At 45.2% G+C, this 23,391-nt stretch overlaps 1 protein-coding gene across 2 annotated transcripts in view; it reads right to left on the bottom strand.

Annotated features, from left to right (window-relative positions):
* The window catches only part of LOC311105604 (casein kinase I-like), a 92,377-nt gene extending 78,958 nt beyond the window's left edge, over window positions 1-13,419 (bottom strand). For both annotated transcript variants that reach the window (XM_084147799.1, XM_084147800.1), the window contains exon 1: window positions 12,912-13,419. In XM_084147799.1, coding sequence (XP_084003925.1) covers window positions 12,912-12,987 — 76 coding nt within the window. In that variant the 5' untranslated portion in view covers window positions 12,988-13,419. The remainder of the gene's footprint in view (window positions 1-12,911) is intronic.
* Between the last annotated feature and the right edge of the window lie 9,972 nt (window positions 13,420-23,391).

The raw sequence follows: 23,391 nt of genomic DNA, 5'->3' as shown, positions 1-23,391 counted from the left end.
TAAGGCCTGTGTAATGTTATGGCCAGATCAGAGGTCAGGATCCTCCTGCTGCAGCCTGTGTAATGTTATGGCCAGATCAGAGGTCAGGATCCTCCTGCTGCAGCCTGTGTAATGTTATGGCCAGATCAGAGGTCAGGATCCTCCTGCTGCAGCCTGTGTAATGTTATGGCCAGATCAGAGGTCAGTATCCTCCTGGTATGGCCTGTGTAATGTTATGGCCAGATCAGAGGTCAGGATCCTCCTGCTGCAGCCTGTGTAATGTTATGGCCAGATCAGAGGTCAGGATCCTCCTGCTGCAGCCTGTGTAATGTTATGGCCAGATCAGAGGTCAGGATACTCCTGCTGCAGCCTGTGTAATGTTATGGCCAGATCAGAGGTCAGGATCCTCCTGCTGCAGCCTGTGTAATGTTATGGCCAGATCAGAGGTCAGGATCCTCCTGCTGCAGCCTGTGTATTGTTATGGCCAGATCAGAGGTCAGGATCCTCCTGCTGCAGCCTGTGTAATGTTATGGCCAGATCAGAGGTCAGGATCCTCCTGCTGCAGCCTGTGTAATGTTATGGCCAGATCAGAGGTCAGTATCCTCCTGGTATGGCCTGTGTAATGTTATGGCCAGATCAGAGGTCAGTATCCTCCTGGTATGGCCTGTGTAATGTTATGGCCAGATCAGAGGTCAGGATCCTCCTGCTGCAGCCTGTGTAATGTTATGGCCAGATCAGAGGTCAGGATCCTCCTGCTGCAGCCTGTGTAATGTTATGGCCAGATCAGAGGTCAGGATCCTCCTGCTGCAGCCTGTGTAATGTTATGGCCAGATCAGAGGTCAGTATCCTCCTGGTATGGCCTGTGTAATGTTATGGCCAGATCAGAGGTCAGTATCCTCCTGGTATGGCCTGTGTAATGTTATGGCCAGATCAGAGGTCAGTATCCTCCTGGTATGGCCTGTGTAATGTTATGGCCAGATCAGAGGTCAGGATCCTCCTGCTGCAGCCTGTGTAATGTTATGGCCAGATCAGAGGTCAGGATCCTCCTGCTGCAGCCTGTGTAATGTTATGGCCAGATCAGAGGTCAGTATCCTCCTGCTGCAGCCTGTGTAATGTTATGGCCAGATCAGAGGTCAGGATCCTCCTGCTGCAGCCTGTGTAATGTTATGGCCAGATCAGAGGTCAGGATCCTCCTGCTGCAGCCTGTGTAATGTTATGGCCAGATCAGAGGTCAGGATCCTCCTGCTGCAGCCTGTGTAATGTTACGGCCAGATCAGAGGTCAGGATCCTCCTGCTGCAGCCTGTGTAATGTTATGGCCAGATCAGAGGTCAGGATCCTCCTGCTGCAGCCTGTGTAATGTTATGGCCAGATCAGAGGTCAGTATCCTCCTGCTGCAGCCTGTGTATGGTTATGGCCAGATCAGAGGTCAGGATCCTCCTGCTGCAGCCTGTGTAAATGGGACTAGTTCCTCTGGTAGGGGTGTAACAGAAACTCTATACACGTTATGTAACTAACCCAACCTTTCCCTCACCTCCCCTCGCTAATGCATTTACGGCTGTGTCTGTGTGTGTCTGTCCTACAGAGAGATGTGTAGTGTGTCTAAACGGCTTTGTATAGAGCCCAAGTCACTAGCTAGCTGCCCCTCATTGGCTCCTATATGTGTGTAACCCTTAAAATCACTCCCCATCCAGTAAATAACCATGATCAATTAGCAATACTGCTAGTATAGACAAAGGGTTAATGGTCAATGTGGGTTAGTTAGCAATACTGCTAGTATAGACAAAGGGTTAATGGTCAATGTGGGTTAGTTAGCAATACTGCTAGTATAGACATAAAGGGTTAATGGTCAATGTGGGTTAGTTAGCAATACTGCTAGTATAGACATGAAGGGTTAATGGTCAATGGGGGTTAGTTAGCAATACAGCGAGTATAGACTAGCATAGATTGAAGTATTCCCACTACATAACATAGGCCTACTCAAATGTACCCTACCTTAACCCCTACCCCCTTCATAACACACACAAACGTCAGTGGGATTCAGGGGTTGCAGGGGTTTGTGGGTATGCATCATGGTGTCTCAACGCTCCATTGGACATACCACCAGCCCATTTTCATCTAAATGGAGCTCCTCTATTGTTCAGGGGTGGGACACACACACACACACACACACCACTGAATAGCTTGTCACACTCTGCTGCACTCAGGCAACGATCACACACGTTCTGAAGCTACGCACATGCACACAACTATAAACACACACAGTCAGACAACACTGCCTTTAGCGTCGCTATCAAAAGGAGAAAGGACTCTCTCTCTCTCTCTCGGTTCACAGCATATTAGCATAATGGTTGTGACGGTGCAAGTCTAGACGTTCAGATCTCCCCTATTCACATCAGGCCAGGCTAGCTAGGTTCACGCTCTGGCTGCAGAGCAACAGCCCGCTCTCCCTCGCCTCAGAAACACGCCTGAACAACAAGCTCAACGACCGCTGGGCTGCTCTTATCATATACAGAGCATTCAGTCTGTGTAGTGTGTATATATGAACAGGCCAATTATCAAGTTTAGGTTGGGAAACACACAAACATGCAACAGCAAATAGAAACAAGACACCAACTCATCAACAAGAAAGACTAGGAAGTTCGACGCTCCCCCTCCCTCGCGCTCTCTCTCTAAACACAACGCCTGGGAAAATAATAAACTAGGACAGCTAGTCTTTTTTCATATAACCTACACAGCTTTCACTCTGCGTCTACACGAACAGGCCTGCCCTGTGGCCAACCATGCTTGTGAAACACAGAAACATGCAACAACAGAACAAGAACAACTCTCTCCTTTTCCTCTAACTCATAAAGAAGAAAGGCTGGGGATTCTGTAGGCATGAAGTGAACGTGAGACGCCGTTTTAGGGGAGCCGGTTAGGGTGTGTGTTTTCTTAACAGGAATGTGATTCTTCTGGACACATTCAGCAGGGGATGCTCCCCTCCTACTCACAATGTAGGGGTGTGTGTGTGTGTAGACATGCTCAGCCATCCCTTCAGGAATCGAACCAGGAACTAGCTACAACCTGACCTATTTAAGCAATAAGGCCCGAGGAGGTGTGGTATATAGCCAATATATCATGGCTAAGGGCTGTTCTTATGCAAGACGCAACGCGGAGCACCTGGATACAGCCATTAGCCATGGTATATTGGCCATATACCACAAACCCCCGAGGTGCTTTATTGCTATTATAAACTGGTTACCAACACAATTAGCAGTAAAAATACATGTTTTGTCATACCCATGGTATACGGTGTGATATAAGACGGCTTTCAGCCAATCAGCATTCAGGGCTCAAACCACCTATACAAAAAAATCCATCAAAGTCCGTCAGGTTAAGCTAGAGATATCAGCTTTGTTGTATGGGCCGCGTCTCAATCCACTGCTTCCGCCTATGTGAGCCTTCTGCATCCGCGTGGAAGGTGGCCGGGCTACAGCGGTGTTTGTCAGACCATGAGAAATCCCGAAAATCTGTCTTTTCACGAAAACGTCTGTAGCGTCCGAACGGTTTGGCCAACAAACTATTAAGAGACTCTCAGGAACATGGTGGTGTTCTCCGTTTTGCTCTACGACCCCCACAAGTGTCACGGGAATCAGTCAGGAAGAATACTAACTAGACAAAGCCTAGTCTAGGCAACCATCACCTCCCCTGTCACAGAAACATCATATGAACCTGCATGATTTTTGTTCCAAAAATGAAAGTGTAGTTTGTTTTTCTCTTTTCTCTTCTGGGGAGGTTGGACCTGACTGGCTGACTGGGGTTGTTCTGGGTTGGACCCGACTGGCTGACTGGGGTTGTTCTGGGTTGGACCCGACTGGCTGACTGGGGTTGTTCTGGGTTGGACCCGACTGGCTGACTGGGGTTGTTCTGGGTTGGACCCGACTGGCTGACTGGGGTTGTTCTGGGTTTGACCCGACTGGCTGACTGGGGTTGTTCTGGGTTGGACCCGACTGGCTGACTGGGGTTGTTCTGGGTTGGACCCGACTGGCTGACTGGGGTTGTTCTGGGTTGGACCCGACTGGCTGACTGGGGTTGTTCTGGGTTGGACCCGACTGGCTGACTGGGGTTGTTCTGGGTTGGACCCGACTGGCTGACTGGGGTTGTTCTGGGTTGGACCCGACTGGCTGACTGGGGTTGTTCTGGGTTGGACCCGACTGGCTGACTGGGGTTGTTCTGGGTTGGACCCGACTGGCTGACTGGGGTTGTTCTGGGTTGGACCCGACTGGCTGACTGGGGTTGTTCTGGGTTGGACCCGACTGGCTGACTGGGGTTGTTCTGGGTTGGACCCGACTGGCTGACTGGGGTTGTTCTGGGTTGGACCCGACTGGCTGACTGGGGTTGTTCTGGGTTGGACCCGACTGGCTGACTGGGGTTGTTCTGGGTTGGACCCGACTGGCTGACTGGGGTTGTTCTGGGTTGGACCCGACTGGCTGACTGGGGTTGTTCTGGGTTGGACCCGACTGGCTGACTGGGGTTGTTCTGGGTTGGACCCGACTGGCTGACTGGGGTTGTTCTGGGTTGGACCCGACTGGCTGACTGGTTGGTTCTGGGTTGGATCGGTTTTGTTAAGAGAGTGTGTGTCCCAAATGGCACCCTATTGCCTTAATAGAGATCTACTTTTGACCAGGGCCCTGGTGAAGTAGTGGACTATACAGGGAACAGGGTCCCATTTGGGATGCAGTCCTGGTCTGTGCTGCTGTGGTGATGGTGTGTAATATGATGGGTTCCTGCTTGGCTTGAGTGACTTTATATTAAAGGGAGTGAGCTGGAAAAAGAGGAGAGAAGGAGAGAAGGATAGAGAGGAGAGCTGGGAAGAAAGGAGAGAGGGGGGGAAAGAGGAGAGAGGGGGAAAGAGGAGAGAGGGGGGGAAAGAGGAGAGAGGGGGGGAAAGAGGAGAGAGGGGGGGAAAGAGGAGAGCTGGAAAGAGAGGAGAGGGGGGGAAAGAGGAGAGGGGGGAGAAAGAGGAGAGAGGGGGGGAAAGAGGAGAGAGGGGGAAAGAGGAGAGCTGGAAAGAGAGGAGAGAGGGGGGGGGAAAGAGGAGAGAGCTTAATGTCCCTCTGCCATTTGTTTCACTGTGTGAAATGGACAGGAGTGTTACACCAACTGACTGACTGGCTGACTGGCTAACAAAACCCTCTTATTTCTCAACATTGAGTTGCTTATTTCAAGTGTAGAAAGTAACTAGCGCCGTCTTCAGCTAGCCAGATCAATAGCCTCTCTACTCCTCCCTCTTTTTCTCTCTCTTTACAGCCTGGAGGCAGCTGGCCCTTATTTCTCCCCCGTCCCCCTAGTCTCTCCCCTGTCCCCGCTTATCTCTCCCTGTTCTGGGCCTCAGTAGGGGAGAGGGCTGGGGGGGGGGGGCTGTTGGCTGGATAGACTATTTGAAATCATGTCATCCATGCGTACAGGAACACAGAGATCCACAGGGCTGGGTAATGAACCCAGCCTATACTGTAGCACGCCATGTTATGCTATCAGAGCGGGGAGAGGGAGGGGAACACCAACGTTAGTCTAGTAAAAACACCACATGCCCTAACATTGAACACTTTGTACACAAACACACTCAAAAACTGCATCAATGTTTTGTAAATCTTGGCCACTGTTCAAACAAAAAAACTGCTTAACTAGGTTATTGTCAAGAATTAGCATGATAGATTAACTTTGCTAAACTTCAATTGGATAATATGAATAGAAATGACAATTTCGTACTCAGATGCAGTTGAAACATGTACAACATAAAGTCAACTAAACCTTCAGTTTACATGACATTTCTCCTCCCTCTAACGGTACTTGACAACACACCATGAAGCATAGCTATGTACCAACACAGATCCCAGAACTGGCGTAAAACCTTGGAGAGCAAAACTCAAGTGCCAAACACCCACCAGCTTCAACACACATTCCCAGCTCTCAAACAAAGTAGGGGCACAACAGGTCAGATTCCCCGGGTGTGAAGAGCTTGGACGACTTAATCTAAGTCCTGTGAGTAGATGAACACAGTGTGTGTTTGTCTAACACTGTTGAGTCATCAATGTACATTTACAGACTAGGAGTTGGAGCGATGCCAGGTAATGTTGCAACAGCGTTTTTAAAGATTAACTCTTAACAACACATTATGGGACTATGAGAGGAGTGAGGGATGTGAGGGATGACTGTTACAATTTCAGGCAGAGGAGTTTGTAAACACTGGTGTTCCAGCTGAGTTCTCTGCTCTCTATTGGTTGGTGTTCCAGCTGAGTTCTCTGCTCTATATTGGTTGGTGTTCCAGCTGAGTTCTCTGCTCTCTATTGGTTGGTGTTCCAGCTGAGTTCTCTGCTCTCTATTGGTTGGTGTTCCAGCTGAGTTCTCTGCTCTATATTGGTTGGTGTTCCAGCTGAGTTCTCTGCTCTCTATTGGTTGGTGTTCCAGCTGAGTTCTCTGCTCTCTATTGGTTGGTGTTCCAACTGAGTTCTCTGCTCTCTATTGGTTGGTGTTCCAGCTGAGTTCTCTGCTCTCTATTGGTTGGTGTTCCAGCTGAGTTCTCTGCTCTCTATTGGTTGGTGTTCCAGCTGAGTTCTCTGCTCTCTATTGGTTGGTGTTCCAGCTGAGTTCTCTGCTCTCTATTGGTTGGTGTTCCAGCTGAGTTCTCTGCTCTCTATTGGTTGGTGTTCCAGCTGAGTTCTCTGCTCTCTATTGGTTGGTGTTCCAGCTGAGTTCTCTGCTCTCTATTGGTTGGTGTTCCAGCTGAGTTCTCTGCTCTCTATTGGTTGGTGTTCCAGCTGAGTTCTCTGCTCTCTATTGGTTGACGCTAGCCAAAGCCAAAACACATGCAGATAGACTGGGCTCTACTGCCAACACTAGGGCTGGGACAACATTCTTCGATACAGACAAATATTACAGCATTAAATTGGCCCATTTAAAGTAAACCTGTCACAAAACCAACAACTCCTAGTCTTATTCATGAACCAGACCACTTGTTGTTTCTCGGGAGAAACGTGAGAGTTGTTGTTTTTTTTGAAGATTTTTGACATAACCTAGAATAGATAGATGATCAATGCCTTTATACCAAAAGGCAAGCCAGCCCACACCAAATAATAACAACTGCTTGTCAACAGGCAGCTTAGTTGGCCCTAATTCAATGCCTGGTCTTAGCCAGCCCTTATCTAATACAGTTCAAATCTAGTTCAATGATACAGCTTACACTTAAGTGCAAGCCGATGGGCTCATTATTGTGGAACATACGTACTAGCCTGTCTTAACACAGTTCCTTGAAAGTGCTTGGGCTTACCACAACACATACAGAGAGAACTCAAAAGAATACAAACGTCATTATTTGTCGATCAGTGTAGTATATTTCTGCACAGCTGCAATGTTGGTTATGTCCCAAATAGCACCCTATTCCCTATATACAGCTGAAGTCAGAAGTTTACATACACCTTAGCCAAATACATTTAAACTCAGTTTCTCACAATTCCTGACATTTAATCCTAGTAAAAATTCCCTGTCTTAGGTCAGTTAGGATCACCACTTTATTTTAAGAATGTGAAATGTCAGAATAATAGTAGAGAATGATTTATTTCAGTTTTTATTTCTTCTTGCTGCCACCTCCGTGCTTCACGGTTGAGATGGTGTTCTTCGGCTTGCAAGCTTCCCCCTTTTTCCTTCAAACATAATGATGGTCATTATGGCCAAACAGTTCTATTTTTGTTTAATCAGACCAGAGGACATTTCTCCAAAAAGTACGATCTTTGTCCCCATGTGCAGTTACAACCGTAGTCTGGCTTTTTTATGGCGGTTTTGGAGCAGTGGCTTCTTCCTTGCTGAGTGGCCTTTCAGGTTATGTCGATATAGGACTAGTTTTACTGTGGATATAGATACTTTTGTACCGGTTTCCTCCAGCATCTTTACAAGGTCCTTTGCTGTTGTTCTGGGATTGATTTGCACTTTTCGCAGCAAAGTACGTTCATCTCTAGGAGACAGAACGCGTCTCCTTCCTGAGCGGTATGATGGCTGCGTGGTCCCATGGTGTTTATACTTGCATACTATTGTTTGTACAGATGAACGTGGTACCTTCAGGCGTTTGGAAATTGCTCCCATGGATGAACCAGACTTGAGGAGGTCTACAATTTATTTTCTGAGGTCTTGGCTGATTTCTTTTGATTTTCCCATGTCAAGCAAAGAGGCACTGAGTTTGAAGGTAGGCCTTGAAATACATCCACAGGTACACCTCCAATTGACTCAAATAATGTAAATTAGCCTATCAAAAGCTTCTAAAGCCATGATGTCATTTTCTGAAAATTTCCAAGCTGTTTAAAGGCACAGTCAACTTAGTGTATGTAACATTCTGACCCACTGGAATTGTGATACAGTGAATTATGAGTGAAATAATCTGTCTAAACAATTGTTGGAAAAATTACTTGTGTCATGCACAAAGTAGATGTCCTAACCAACTTGCCAAAACTACAGTTTGTTAACAAAACATTTGCGGAGTGGTTGAAAAACGAGTTTGAATGACTCCAACCTAAGCGTATGTAAACTTCTGACTTCAACTGTAGTGCACTACTTTTGACCAGAGCCCTATTAAAAGTATATTGCACTAAATAGGGAATAGTCTGTCATTTGGGACACAACCGTTGTGAACGTTTCACCTTGTTTAACTACACCCCAGCTCTCCAATCACAGGCCAAACACTGACCTCATCCTCATGTCTTGTTGCCAATGACAACACACACACACACACGCACGCCCCTTTACAGGCCCAGGAACACACAGTACAGAACAGAACACAGCACGCTACCGAGACCCTTAAGAGATTCCAGCTGTGCTCAAAACGATTATCACTTCAACACACACACGGTCAGAGACATACACACTCACCATCACACACACGGGAGAGAACATGATTACACCATTGTATGAAGTGAACCAGAGTGAGCACCCCCCCCCCCATCCATCCATCTAGCTTCTATCTACACATGAAAGCAAACAGCTACAGGGGTTGTAGGATAGAAAACAAGCATTGAACAGGATACTTATTAGCTTCGTCCCAAATGGCACCCTTTTCCCTAAATAGTGCACTGCTTTTGACCATATCGGGTGCCATTTGGGACTCAACCATCAGCGACGGAACAGGTAGTTGTGTCTGAACAGGGCATTAAGAGCAGCTGGCTGTAACAATACCTCTCTGGCTCCAAGGCCATCTCTACTCTGCCCTTCTCTATGTCTGTGAATGGCACCCTATTCCCTGTGTAGTGCACTACTTTAGATCAGGGACCCTGGTCAATAGTAGTGCACTACATAGGGAAGAGGGTGCCATTTGGGATGCAGGCTGCTACATCATTACATCACATACATCTCTCAACAGGGGCTTTGGTGGAGTGGTCAGTTACAACACGCAGGACACAAAGAGACACACACACACACAGGGACAAGGAATGTTGTCTGTGAATTAGGGCCAGGTCTTCTATTCTGTTAAGGAAGAGTAAACTATTAGATTTTGTTTCTTACTTTCAGGTCAAGGATGAGAACTTCAGAACTCAGGTCAAGGATGAGAACTTCAGAACTCAGGTCAAGGATGAGAACTTCAGAACTCAGGTCAAGGATGAGAACTTCAGAACTCAGGTCAAGGATGAGAACTTCAGAACTCAGGTCAAGGATGAGAACTTCAGAACTCAGGTCAAGGATGAGAACTTCAGAACTCAGGTCAAGGATGAGAACTTCAGAACTCAGGTCAAGGATGAGAACTTCAGAACTCAGGTCAAGGATGAGAACTTCAGAACTCAGGTCAAGGTTGAGAATTGAGAACTTCAGGAAGCTGATGATGGAATAAGACAATTTTGGGGAAATGACCTGAATTTTGCATCGCTACACCAGAGGGAGAAAAGTTCAGAGCTCTACCTAGAAACACATCTGACAGGAACACATGGTAAACAGCATGTAGGCTATCTTCACCACAGGTACAGCTGTTGCTGTGAGAGCAGCTAATCCACCAACAGGGCTGTACTGTACAAACATGCAATAAAAGAGATCGGTCACGTCGCCACAGGTTGTACATCACTTCACTGTGTGCTCTGCCAACCTGCCTACGCCCTTATTAAAGACCAGGGGTATATCTCTATAGTCTAGAGTGGCTTCCTCTCATGTCCTTTCAGAAGCAACGTCAGACAGGCCGTGTCCCAAACGGCACTATATTCCCTACATAGTGCACTACTTTTGACCAGAGCCCATAGAGCTGTGGTCAAAAGTTGTGCACTATATAGGGAATAGTGTTAAATGTGGATTTGGGAAGCACCTTGTGTCAGGACAAAGTCACTGACACCAACACACCAGTGTTATCATTGTTCTGCATCACAGCACATTTGGCCTTATTATCTAACAAGGTGATGGTGGTAACCCGCACAAGACACCAGCAGGCCTGACAGACACGCTGGAGAGAAAGTTAAGTTCAGTGTGTTTCCAGCAAAACAACACAATCCGGGTCTTGTTCAGATGGCACGAAGGACGAAGCGTTAGAAAATATGCAGAAACTGGGAGGTTCTATCTGTAGCTGTCCAATAACAAATGCTTGCTGAACCTGAAGACAGAGGACAGCCACTCTGAGACTCTTGTAAATACGGGCCTGTTCTGACCTCTGACCCCCCGAACCTGAAGACAGAGGACTTCCACTCTGAGACTCCTGTGAATATGGGCCTGTTCTGACCTCTGACCCCCCCAACCTGAAGACAGAGGACAGCCACTCTGAGACTCCTGTGAATATGGGCCTGTTCTGACCTCTGACCCCCCCAACCTGAAGACAGAGGACAGCCACTCTGAGACTCTTGTGAATATGGGCCTGTTCTGACCTCTGACCCCCCCAACCTGAAGACAGAGGACAGCCACTCTGAGACTCTTGTGAATATGGGCCTGTTCTGACCTCTGACCCCCCCAACCTGAAGACAGAGGGAAACCATTAGTAGACAACTCTAACAGCAGCAAGTCTAGTTAGTCTCAAAGACAGTGGTGGTCTGTATACATCTTGACACTCCACCAGAGACTGAGAGGGCCACACCAGACACTAATCTAGGACAACACCAGGACAATAGGGCCCCTGCACCTCCAACACTGGTTCCAGGACAATAGGGCCCCTGCACCTCCAACACTGGTTCCAGGACAATAGGGCCCCTGCACCTCCAACACTGGTTCCAGTACAATAGCTGGCCTGCACCTCCAACACTGGTTCCAGGACAATAGCGGGCAAGGTTGGCTGTCAATCAATGATAAACTACAGACAGATTTCCAAATCCACCCCTAGCCTCCTACACTGCTGGCTGATTCCAAGGTTGCATCTCAAATAGCACCCTATTCTATTCCCTATATAGAGCATAGAGCCAAGGGCTCTGGTCAAAAGTAGTGCACTATATAGGGAAAAGGGTGCCATTTGGGATGCATTCCAAATCGACCCCTAGCCTCCTACACATTAGTGCCTCATGTAGCCTGGGGCAGAAAGAATTGGATAGGCCCTGAAGCATATCAGTGGGCAAGGTGGTGGAGTCATTAATATATAGATAATTATTCAGTCCTTTCAGCGCAATGAGACGTGGCTGGGAGGCCTAAATTAAACCAGGGTCGTATTCACTAGTGCACACCGTAGCAAAACGCTTTGCTTTGGTTTGTGGTGTTGCATACCGAGTAACAAGTGATCCAACTAGGTCTAGCCCAGTTGTTGTTTGCAGGTAAAACTAATATGAGGTAAGCCCTCATCACTGTACAGGGTCCCCTGTAGCTCAGTTGGTAGAGCATGGCGCTTGCAACGCCAGGGTTGAGGGTTCGTTTCCTGTGGGGGGCCAGTATGAAAATGTATGCACTCACTAACTGTAAATCGCTCTGGATTAGAGCGTCTACTAAAATGACTAAAATCTAATCACAAGCTACCCTGATGAAAGTCACACACAGGCCTGCATCAGTCTCTGTGTCACAAACATGACCTTGCTTTATCTCACCCACCACTGAATCAGCTGAAGCTGAATTAAGGAAAATAATCAATGAAAACATCCATCATGTTATCTAGGTTAGTCCAAGGACAGTTTGTAACCCCTAACAAGTTGATAAGACATGATCAAATAATAAGTATGGACCCCCATCCACCCAGATCTGAGGCCAGTTTTATCTCAGCTGAGAGTCATTAGGGATGAGCAGCAGCGTTTTATTCCATGCACTACATATAATACCCTGATCCAATCCACCATAACATGTCATAACATGCCCAATCTGACCACTAGTAGCTACTACAGTCAATAGGGATTAGAGTAGCTAGCTAGTAGAACAACAGTTCAGTGAAATAGTGTTCTATGCGGTTCCATCGCGTTAACGTTATCAAGAGGGACTGATATCAATTGAAATGCCGTTGGTGAACGTGTTGAGAGAATAGTGAATACAATATGTCAAGTCAGCCACTGCATCTGGCAGAGGGTGAGTTGTCAGTCTAATTTGACATTTAGAGATATTATATTCAGCTTTGGTACTTAACCTATTGTTACAGCCAGGCCGCTTCCTGGTTGGCTTGTACACAACCAAACGTATGTCTGTGGCTTGACAAAAGGTCGACAACATTGGACTCAAAACCTTTCCAGCTGGCTTAGCTAGTGGTTATGATAACCTAAGGAAGGTGGTTTTATTACCAACAAGAACAATTGATGTGTGTAGTATCACAGTTATATTCTGACAAATATATCTGAGCATTGAAGTGATAGAATAAATTGTCCGATTTGAATTTAGCTAGCTAGAATCAGCTGGCTAAAACGAAAACTGAACAGCTGACGTTTGATACCGTTGGAGAGTTAGCCAGCTAGCAAATGCCATGTAAGCTTGCTATAAAAAGCAAAATAACAGATGTGTGAAAATAAATACCATTAGCTGTTTTATATTAGAAACTTACCCAAATAAATATCTCCAAATGATCCACTTCCAATTTTTCTACCCAGTCTGTATCGGTTTCCCACTCTCAATTCCATGATTGACAATTTATAGCAAGCAAGCTCGCTAGCTCAAAATCCACAAAAATGTTACAGGCAAAAGTCCAAGAAGGTTTCAGTCAAAATAAAATACAATAAAGACAAAACAATTTCAATAAACGTTTTTTTTCTCTCTTCTTTCTGCCTCCCGTCTCAGTCTATCTATCCGGATATAGTAACTGTTCCTATCTACAATCCACCAAACTATCTTTCACCTCTCGTTTTAAAACAATCCTAATATCATAAAATCATAATACTGGGTTTGTTTTGAAGGTTAACGTGTGTAGTTTATGCTCTTGCTATTTTCGATATCATCCCGACTTGCTTTTCCGAGGATGAAGATGGATTTTGAAGACGTCGCCCTTGTATTTTTCTCTATGTTCTTTCAGCACTGTTCTGCGTCTGGCTTTTTCCATATAGCTGATATGCGACTTTTCGCCGTTCAGCAATCTGTAGTACGTCGATGTCGTCACTTCCCTTAGCAACGGCTGGCCATGGCAAATATCTGGCATGGGGGAGGGGAGCCAGGGCTGGGAAGGGCTTGCCTTGACACTATAACAACAAAAGCCAGGATTTTATCAATTTCCTTTGTCCAGCATGACATGTAAAAGCAAGCATGAGTATTATCTAACTGTCATGTTCACTGTGTGTTTGTTGCGTTTAATAACCCCTACAACAAGCTTTTATGTTTAGATGAAATTACACAGTATATTGAGACACACATCAATCTATAGTTAGATTTTTATTAAATGTATGGACATTGTGTAATAGTAGGCCTACATAAGAAATAAGAAAAATATATAATCCAAACAACAATCTCACCTCTTTGTAAACATTGAAAAGGACATACTGATCAATCAGGGGGTCTGGGTGTGTCTTTGGGCATGGGGAGACGGGGAGATTGCCTGTAAATCCAGGGGAAACTGGAAACCCTGTGTGTGTATCCCAAATAGCACCCTATCCCCTAAATAGTGCACTACTTTAGGTCAAAAGTAATACACTATATGGAGGGCTACCCAAGTCATAGACGCTTCTCTCTGCTAGCGCACGGCAAGCGATACCGATGCACCAAGTCTGGAACCAACAGGACCCTGACCAGTTTCTACCCCCAGGTCATAAGACTGCTAAATAGTTAGTTAAATAGTTAACCAAATAGCTACCCCATACTATCTGCATTGACCCTTTTTACACTAACTCTTTTGACTCATCACATACGCTGCTGCTACTGTTTATTATCTATCCTGTTGCCTACTCACTTTACCCCTACCTATATGTACATATCTACCTCCATTACCTCGTACCCCTGCACATCGACTCAGTACTGGTACACTGTGTATATAGCCAAGTTATCGTTACTCATTGTGTATGTATTCCTTGTGTTATTAATTTTATATTATCTCTCTATTTTACTCTCTGTATTGTTGGGAAGGGCCCGTCAGTTAGCATTGCACTGTTAGTCTACACCTGTTGTTTATGAAGCATTTGACAAATAACATTTGATTTGATTTTATCTGCCCTCACACCACCAATGGAAAAGTACACACTATACTAAATATTTACATGTAAGTTTTCCTGCTCCTCCTAGTTCTTAGTAACAACTCTCAGCCCTCTCTGTCAATATCCTTCTCCACCCTGCTTTGCCTGCTCAGGAATACAATCAGCAAGCTAGTAGTCTCATTTCACAACCACTCAGTTAGTACCAGAGAACCCCCCCCCCCCCCCCCACCCTATGGGACCTCTCATTACACACCTGATCAAATGCCCTCTGTTAGATATGACATAACTGGGTGGAAACCAAGTGGCACAAACTCCACTTATCACTCCAGTTATCCAATGCTTGACTTTGTACAATTATGGCTTCTAGGAAGGGCCATCGAGAGGTGCCAAAAGGAATGAGGAAGGGGGAGGGGCTGGTATGGGAGTGGGCGTAAGCAACCCCGCTTATCTCCTCTACTACCTACCGTGACGTCTATCTTATTCAAGTAATAGTTCAGATCCACCTGTACTGTGTTAAGGCGTGAACCTGTCAGTCCATCCGGCATAGGAAATATCTGTCGTCGTGATGTAGCCGTGACGTCGCCAGAGCAACGACTCAGCTCGCCCTCCAGGCTCAGACACTTTTCCCCAGGCTCAACCCGCTCAATCAAACTGTCTTCAGTCCCAAATGGCACACTATTCCATATGTAGAATACTGGTTTTATGGTTTTAATATTGGGTTAAAAGTATTGCACTGTATAGGGATTGGGAATAGGGTGCCATTTGGTACGGCGTTCTCTGAGGAAATTCAAAACGTCTCAGTCAGTGAGTGAGCGAGGCTTCACACAACCAGCCAGGCATGAGGACTGGGGTGTTATGTTGTATAGTATAACCATAGGAGTGTCAAGACATCACAAACAGATCTGGGACCAGGCTTTGGGGAAGAAGGTAGTATCTATTCTGATCTACAGTACATATCCCCTGTTCACTTCCTTGGAGTAATCACTAATCCAACATGATTGGAAAGTTGATAGCAGAGGTTTGTCAACATAACTTCCATCCATGTCAGATCAGACATCACTTTAAGGAAAGGATATGTTAAAAGTATTCAAACTGGTTGGCTTGGCTTGGCCTGTTAGGTCAAACCTGAGTTCATATGAAAACTGGATGTGGCACATTTCCTGTGAAACCCTTCAGCTACCTACCACACCTTAGCTGATCTACCTACCACACCTTAGCTGATCTACCTACCACACCTTAGCTGATCTACCTACCTCACCTTAGCTGATCTACCTACCACACCTTAGCTGATCTACCTACCACACCTTAGCTGATCTACCTACCACACCTTAGCTGATCTACCTACCACACCTTAGCTGATCTACCTACCACACCTTAGCTGATCTACCTACCACACCTTAGCTGATCTCGTCAAATAATGCTTAGAGCTTTTAAAATGACGTAAATGACCATGTATTTCAATAGAATCCCCATCCTGCAGTCAAATTTCCTGGCGTGTGTATGTGTGTGTGTGTGTGTGTGAAAGTGTGTGTGTGTGTCGCCTGCCTGTTGTCCTATTGAAGCCTGCCAGGGGACTTCAATAGGAATGACTTCCAGTTCCATTACCCACGGCTGCCAGGGGACATCAATAGGAATGACTTCCAGTGCCATTACCCACGGCTGCCAGGGGACTTCAATAGGAATGACTTCCAGTTCCATTACCCACGGCTGCCAGGGGACTTCAATAGGAATGACTTCCAGTTCCATTACCCACGGCTGCCAGGGGACTTCAATAGGAATGACTTCCAGTTCCATTACCCACGGCTGCCAGGGGACATCAATAGGAATGACTTCCAGTTCCATTACCCACGGCTGCCAGGGGACTTCAATAGGAATGACTTCCAGTTCCATTACCCACGGCTGGTAGCATGTGATACTGTGCTTCCCGGCACCCGGCTTTCCCTTCCCTCTGAGTGAATTTAGAGTGATCATCCGGATCCATTCTGCTCCAGCAGATATATAGTTTTGTCCCAAATGGCACCCTATTCCCTACATAGTGCACTACTTCCTATGGGCCCTGGTCATAAGTAGTGTGCTATGTAGGGAATAGGGTTCAATTTGGGACTCACATAAATGTAATCCCCAGAGAGTACAGCTGCTGTCTGTTTAATCCGGCTCTGCCAACACACACAATGGGTTAAGTACACCGCTCTGATATTACCGCCATGATTCAATTAAAATTCCCTACTTAAAATGAAAGTGTGCACATGAATTGTGAACACACACACAGGGAGCAGAAAGCTGCACACATTGTTTTAGAGGATTTTCTTGTAGTCCATTCACAGTAGTGATGTCATAAAGATTATCCCCACTTCATGGTTATCTCCTGTATTCACAGACAATACGGAGTTCATATAGAAGGTGATTACATAGACCACATGGCTAAAGGATATATATATTTTCTACTGCATTTAGAGAACGAAGCAATATGGATTCATTTACTTGGGATTTATCGTAATAACGATTTAATCCAGGATAAAGTCAGAAGTACGTTTTTTTCTGAAGAAAGCAACATTTACTAAAATAATGACAATAGATACCTTTGGACAAATTATTTGGATTTTACTGGATTGCCTAAAGAGTAGGAAAGTAATGATTGAACTGAATGAATATGCTAAACTGGTAATGAATATGCTAAACTGGTAATGAATATGCTAAACTGGTCCCCAGTGTTCAGACTCATTTTCATGCTCTGTGGATTCAGACCTCTCCTCTTGGCTTCTGCTCTCTGCAGGACACATGTAGAAGAGTAAGTTATTGTAAGGTAGTATTCTGATTTGCACATTGAAACATTCTGCAAGGTTTTACAAGCTGTCTAGGAACTAAGACACATTGCAGTATATGACATAACGACATTGAATGACGATGTTATAATAATAATATATAATAATATGCCATTTAGCAGACACTTTTATCCAAAGCGACCTACAGACATGTGCGCCTACTTTTTTACGTATGGGTGGTCCCGGGGATCGAACCCACTACCCTGGCGTTACAAGCGCCATGCTCTACCAAATGAGCTACAGAGGACCACATGTTATGTCATTACTGCCCAATGTATGAATTTAAAGCTATTCTCTCTGTTCCTCTCTTTTTCTAAAATCTTACCAATGTCCATTCAAATCATACCTATGTCCATTCAAATCATACCTACAGTGAGGGGAAAAAGTATTTGATCCCCTGCTGATTTTGTACATTTTCCCACTGACAAAGACATGATCAGTCTATCATTTTAATGGTGTTTTTTTTTTAACAGTGAGAGACAGAATAACAACCAAAAAATCCAGAAAAACGCATGTCAAAAATCTTATAAATTGATTTGCATTTTAATGAGGAAATAAGTATTTGACCCCTCTGCAAAACATGACTTAGTACTTGGTGGCAAAACCCTTGTTGGCAATCACAGAGGTCAGACGTTTCTTGTAGTTGGCCACCAGGTTTGCACACATCTCAGGAGGGATTTTGTTCCACTCCTCTTTGCAGATCTTCTCCAAGTCATTAAGGTTTCGAGGCTGATGTTTGGCAACTCGAACCTTCAGCTCCCTCCACAGATTTTCTATGGGATTAAGGTCTGGAGACTGGCTAGGCCACTCCAGGACCTTAATGTGCTTCTTCTTGAGCCACTCCTTTGTTGCCTTGGCCGTGTGTTTTGGGTCATTGTCATGCTGGAATACCCATCCACAACCCATTTTCAATACCCTGGCTGAGGGAAGGAGGTTCTCACCCAAGATTTGACGGTACATGGCCCCGTCCATCGTCCCTTTGATGCAGTGAAGTTGTCCTGTCCCCTTAGCAGAAAAACACCCCCAAAGCATAATGTTTCCACCTCCATGTTTGACGGTGGGGATGGTGTTCTTGGGGTGATAGGCAGCATTCCTCCTCCTCCAAACACGGCAAGTTGAGTTGATGCCAAAGAGCTCGATTTCGGTCTCATCTGACCACAACACTTTCACCCAGTTCTCCTCTGAATCATTCAGATGTTCATTGGCAAACTTCAGAAGGCCCTGCATATGTGCTTTCTTGAGCAGGGGGACCTTGCGGGCGCTGCAGGATTTCAGTCCTTCACGGCGTCATGTGTTACCAATTGTTTTCTTGGTGACTATGGTCCCAGCTGCCTTGAAAACATTGACAAGATCCTCCCGTGTAGTTCTGGGCTGATTCCTCACCGTTCTCATGATCATTGCAACTCCACGAGGTGAGATCTTGCATGGAGCCCCAGGCCGAGGGAGATTGACAGTTATTTTGTGTTTCTTCCATTTGCGAATAATCACACCAACTGTTGTCACCTTCTCACCAAGCTGCTTGGCGATGGTCTTGTAGCCCATTCCAGCCTTGTGTAGGTCTACAATCTTGTCCCTGCCATCCTTGGAGAGCTCTTTGGACTTTGCCATGGTGGAGAGTTTGGAATCTGATTGATAGATTGCTTCTGTGGACAGGTGTCTTTTATACAGGTAACAAGCTGTGATTAGGAGCACTCCCTTTAAGAGTTTACACACCCTGTTCATCCAAAACTAACTCTAAAATGTGGAGGTTTGGAGATGTTGTGCCTACCAATCAACAGGTTGTTATAATAGCTTGAGAGTGAATGGAAAAGTAAATAACAAGCTCAACACATCAAGTAACTCCAATTTACAGTACTGTTGTCTGTCACAACTTCCTCCGAAGCTGCCTCCCCTCCTTGTTCGGGCAGGCTTCGGAGTTCGTTGTCACCGGACCTACTAGCCACTGCCGCTCCATATCTCATCATTACATTTGTCTTGTCTTGTCAATTTCACACACACCTGGTTCTATTCCCCTCATTAGTACATGTATAAATGTTCCCTCTGCCCCCCTTGTCCTTGTGGGTGACTGTTATTTGTGAGTTGAGTGTAGCTCGGTTGAGCTACCCATACCTTGTATTTCCGGGGATATTGTTACCCGTGTGCCTGTATTTTGTTGACGCTATCCAGCGGAACTGTGTCCTACGGAATAAACTCTGTATTCGGTGATTTACCCTCCTGCGCCTGACTCCTTCTAATCACATTCTCACATTGTCATTATATATATATAGATGGACCTTGGACATCTGTCTGTGTAGTGTGTGTGTGTGTGTGCATATTGGGCCATTGTTCCTGGCTCTAGATGGTGTGTCTCGAGAAGGGGGTCAGCATGAAATTCGATCACCTTGGTTACACCACGGCCACGAACCTGATCATGCATTCTGATTGGCTATAGGGTAACCAATGCCTGAGGCCACTGCTGTAAGTATTCTAATTCTATGGGGTATCGCACGGCCATAGCCTTCTATTGCAATACAAGGCTGTCATATGGCTACTCAGCTTGGCTTGACACAGAGACATTACATAATAAAAGTTCTCAGTCAGTCACGTTGAATCCAATGCGCACTGGAAGCCTATTAGCGCTCTGTACCAAAACAATACCGCACTACCTTGTAAACCGTCTGTAAGTACTGGCAGAACAAAACACAGTGTATGCCAGATATAAATGTAGGATCTTAATTTGATCACGCTTTTGTTGCTGAGAATATTCCTGCCACCGCAGGAAATGCGGATGAGTTTCATGATTTACATAAATTCACTGAAAAACCTGCACTAACACATGTTATATTAACAGTATTGACTAATTTTGAGCCAGCTAATAGTTTTACCATCAGTCAAGCAACATTTGAAGTAAAACGTTCAAATCCTGTTTGCTGCAGGATTATTTTGCAATACTCTCTCTCTCCTGGCACAGGCACAGTGTGAGTTGGATAGGTTGTTACAATGTAGCTCCCTCTGGTCTCCTCTGCAACTAAAGTAGTTACACGGTTGTTACAATGTTTTCTCTCTCTCTCTCTCTCTCTCTCTCTCTCTCTCTCTCTCTCTCTCTCTCTCTCTCTCTCTGCTCTCTCTCTCTCTCTCTCTCTCTCTCTCTCTCTCTCTCTCTCTCTCTCTCTCTCTCTCTCTCTCTCTCTCTCTCTCTCTCTCTCTCTCTCTCTCTCTCTGTCTCTCTGTCTCTGTGGTGTGGTATGTAGATTTGCATTCAACCGACCACGCACACAAACACACTCTCACACAGACAGCTCCTGGAGTAAAACACTCCCTCGGGACAAATTAACGTGAATCACTACTCTATTCTAATCAGTACCAAAGCAGAGTTTTTCCCACACAAACAACAAGACAACAGTATATGGATGTGTTACAAATGGCACCCTATTCCCTCATGCACTACTTTTGACCAGAGCCCCATAATCTCTGGTCAAAAGTAGTGCACTATGTAGGGAATAGTGTGCCATTTTGGACACAGCCTATGCAACTCTATATCTCCCCACGGACTCCAGCTAAAGCTAGACTAGGAGAGTGTTTTTTTCTCAAGGGACCCTGTGTGTTTTGGCACAAGTCCAAAATAAAAAGATAAAGTCAGCCAACAGAGTTAAAAACTAAAGAATAGACTTTATACCAACCTTTGATGGGGGGGTTAAGATGTCTGATTATGTATGTCTTACATAATTAGATGCTCAAACCCTACACCCCAACCCAAGAACTCTGTCCGGGAGCTGCCCTCCCACCCCTACTGGAGGGCAGCTCCCACTCAGCCCAGTCCAAGGGCTTCTCTGTCCTGGCACCCCAATGGTGGAACCAGCTTCCCCCTGAAGCTAGGACATCAGAGTCCCCTGCCCATCTTCCAAAAACATCTGAAACCCTACCTCTTCAAACAGTATCTTAAATAATCCACAGCACCCCGACTCGCACCCTCTCCTCACCCCGAACCCCCCCCCCCCCCCCCCCCCCCCCCCCCCAAAAAAAGGCCTTTTCTCCCCTCTAGCTCTGACTTTGCTGACAACTACTGGTATGGTACTGAATGGTACTGTATGGTACTGTATGGTACTGAATGGTACTGTATGGTACTGAATGGTACTGTACTGTATGGTACTGTACTGTATGGTACTGAATGGTACTGTATGGTACTGAATGGTACTGTACTGTATGGTACTGTACTGTATGGTACTGAATGGTACTGTATGGTACTGAATGGTACTGAATGGTACTGTATGGTACTGTATGGTACTGTACTGTATGGTACTGTATGGTACTGAATGGTACTGTATGGTACTGTATGGTACTGTACTGTATGGTACTGTACTGTATGGTACTGAATGGTACTGTATGGTACTGAATGGTACTGAATGGTACTGTATGGTACTGTATGGTACTGTATGGTACTGTACTGTATGGTACTGTATGGTACTGAATGGTACTGTATGGTACTGTATGGTACTGTACTGTATGGTACTGAATGGTACTGAATGGTACTGTATGGTACTGTATGGTACTGTACTGTATGGTACTGTACTGTATGGTACTGAATGGTACTGTATGGTACTGAATGGTACTGAATGGTACTGTATGGTACTGTATGGTACTGTACTGTATGGTACTGTACTGTATGGTACTGTACTGTATGGTACTGTACTGTATGGTACTGTATGGTACTGTATGGTACTGAATGGTACTGAATGGTACTGTATGGTACTGAATGGTACTGTATGGTACTGAATGGTACTGTATGGTACTGAATGGTACTGTATGGTACTGTACTGTATGGTACTGTATGGTACTGTACTGTATGGTACTGTACTGTATGGTACTGTATGGTACTGTATGGTACTGTACTGTATGGTACTGTACTGTATGGTACTGTATGGTACTGTATGGTACTGTACTGTATGGTACTGTATGGTACTGTATGGTACTGTACTGTATGGTACTGTACTGTATGGTACTGTATGGTACTGTACTGTATGGTACTGTATGGTACTGTACTGTATGGTACTGTATGGTACTGTACTGTATGGTACTGTACTGTATGGTACTGTATGGTACTGTATGGTACTGTACTGTATGGTACTGTACTGTATGGTACTGTATGGTACTGTATGGTACTGTACTGTATGGTACTGTATGGTACTGTATGGTACTGTACTGTATGGTACTGTACTGTATGGTACTGTATGGTACTGTACTGTATGGTACTGTATGGTACTGTATGGTACTGTACTGTATGGTACTGTATGGTACTGTATGGTACTGTACTGTATGGTACTGTATGGTACTGTATGGTACTGTACTGTATGGTACTGTATGGTACTGTACTGTATGGTACTGTATGGTACTGTATGGTACTGTACTGTATGGTACTGTATGGTACTGTACTGTATGGTACTGTACTGTATGGTACTGTATGGTACTGTACTGTATGGTACTGTATGGTACTGTATGGTACTGTATGGTACTGTACTGTATGGTACTGTATGGTACTGTATGGTACTGTACTGTATGGTACTGTATGGTACTGTATGGTACTGTACTGTATGGTACTGTATGGTACTGTATGGTACTGTATGGTACTGTACTGTATGGTACTGTATGGTACTGTATGGTACTGTACTGTATGGTACTGTATGGTACTGTACTGTATGGTACTGTATGGTACTGTATGGTACTGTATGGTACTGTACTGTATGGTACTGTATGGTACTGTATGGTACTGTACTGTATGGTACTGTATGGTACTGTACTGTATGGTACTTTATTGAGGAAAAATGTACTTACTATGACTGTGATATGTGGTTGTCTCACCTAGCTATTTTACTGTAAGTCACTCTGGATAAGAGCGTCTGCTAAATGACTAAAATGTTCATGTAAATGTACCAAATATGTATAGATTTTATCTCTATTTAATTTATATTTATTATTATCAATTTTATTTCACTTCGACCTGCATCGTTGGACCTCAGAGTTTAAGATTGTCAAGGTACCCTGCAATTACATCTTCAACCCTGTACATGTGACTAGTAAACTCTCTAATCTAATCTGATCAAAGCATCTG

Source organism: Coregonus lavaretus, assembly GCF_964263955.1.
Source record: "Coregonus lavaretus genome assembly, chromosome: 2".
In the NCBI taxonomy this organism is placed as follows: Eukaryota; Metazoa; Chordata; class Actinopteri; order Salmoniformes; family Salmonidae; genus Coregonus; species Coregonus lavaretus.
Note: the sequence above shows the minus strand (reverse complement) of the source record. Positions and strands in the feature narration are given on the sequence as shown.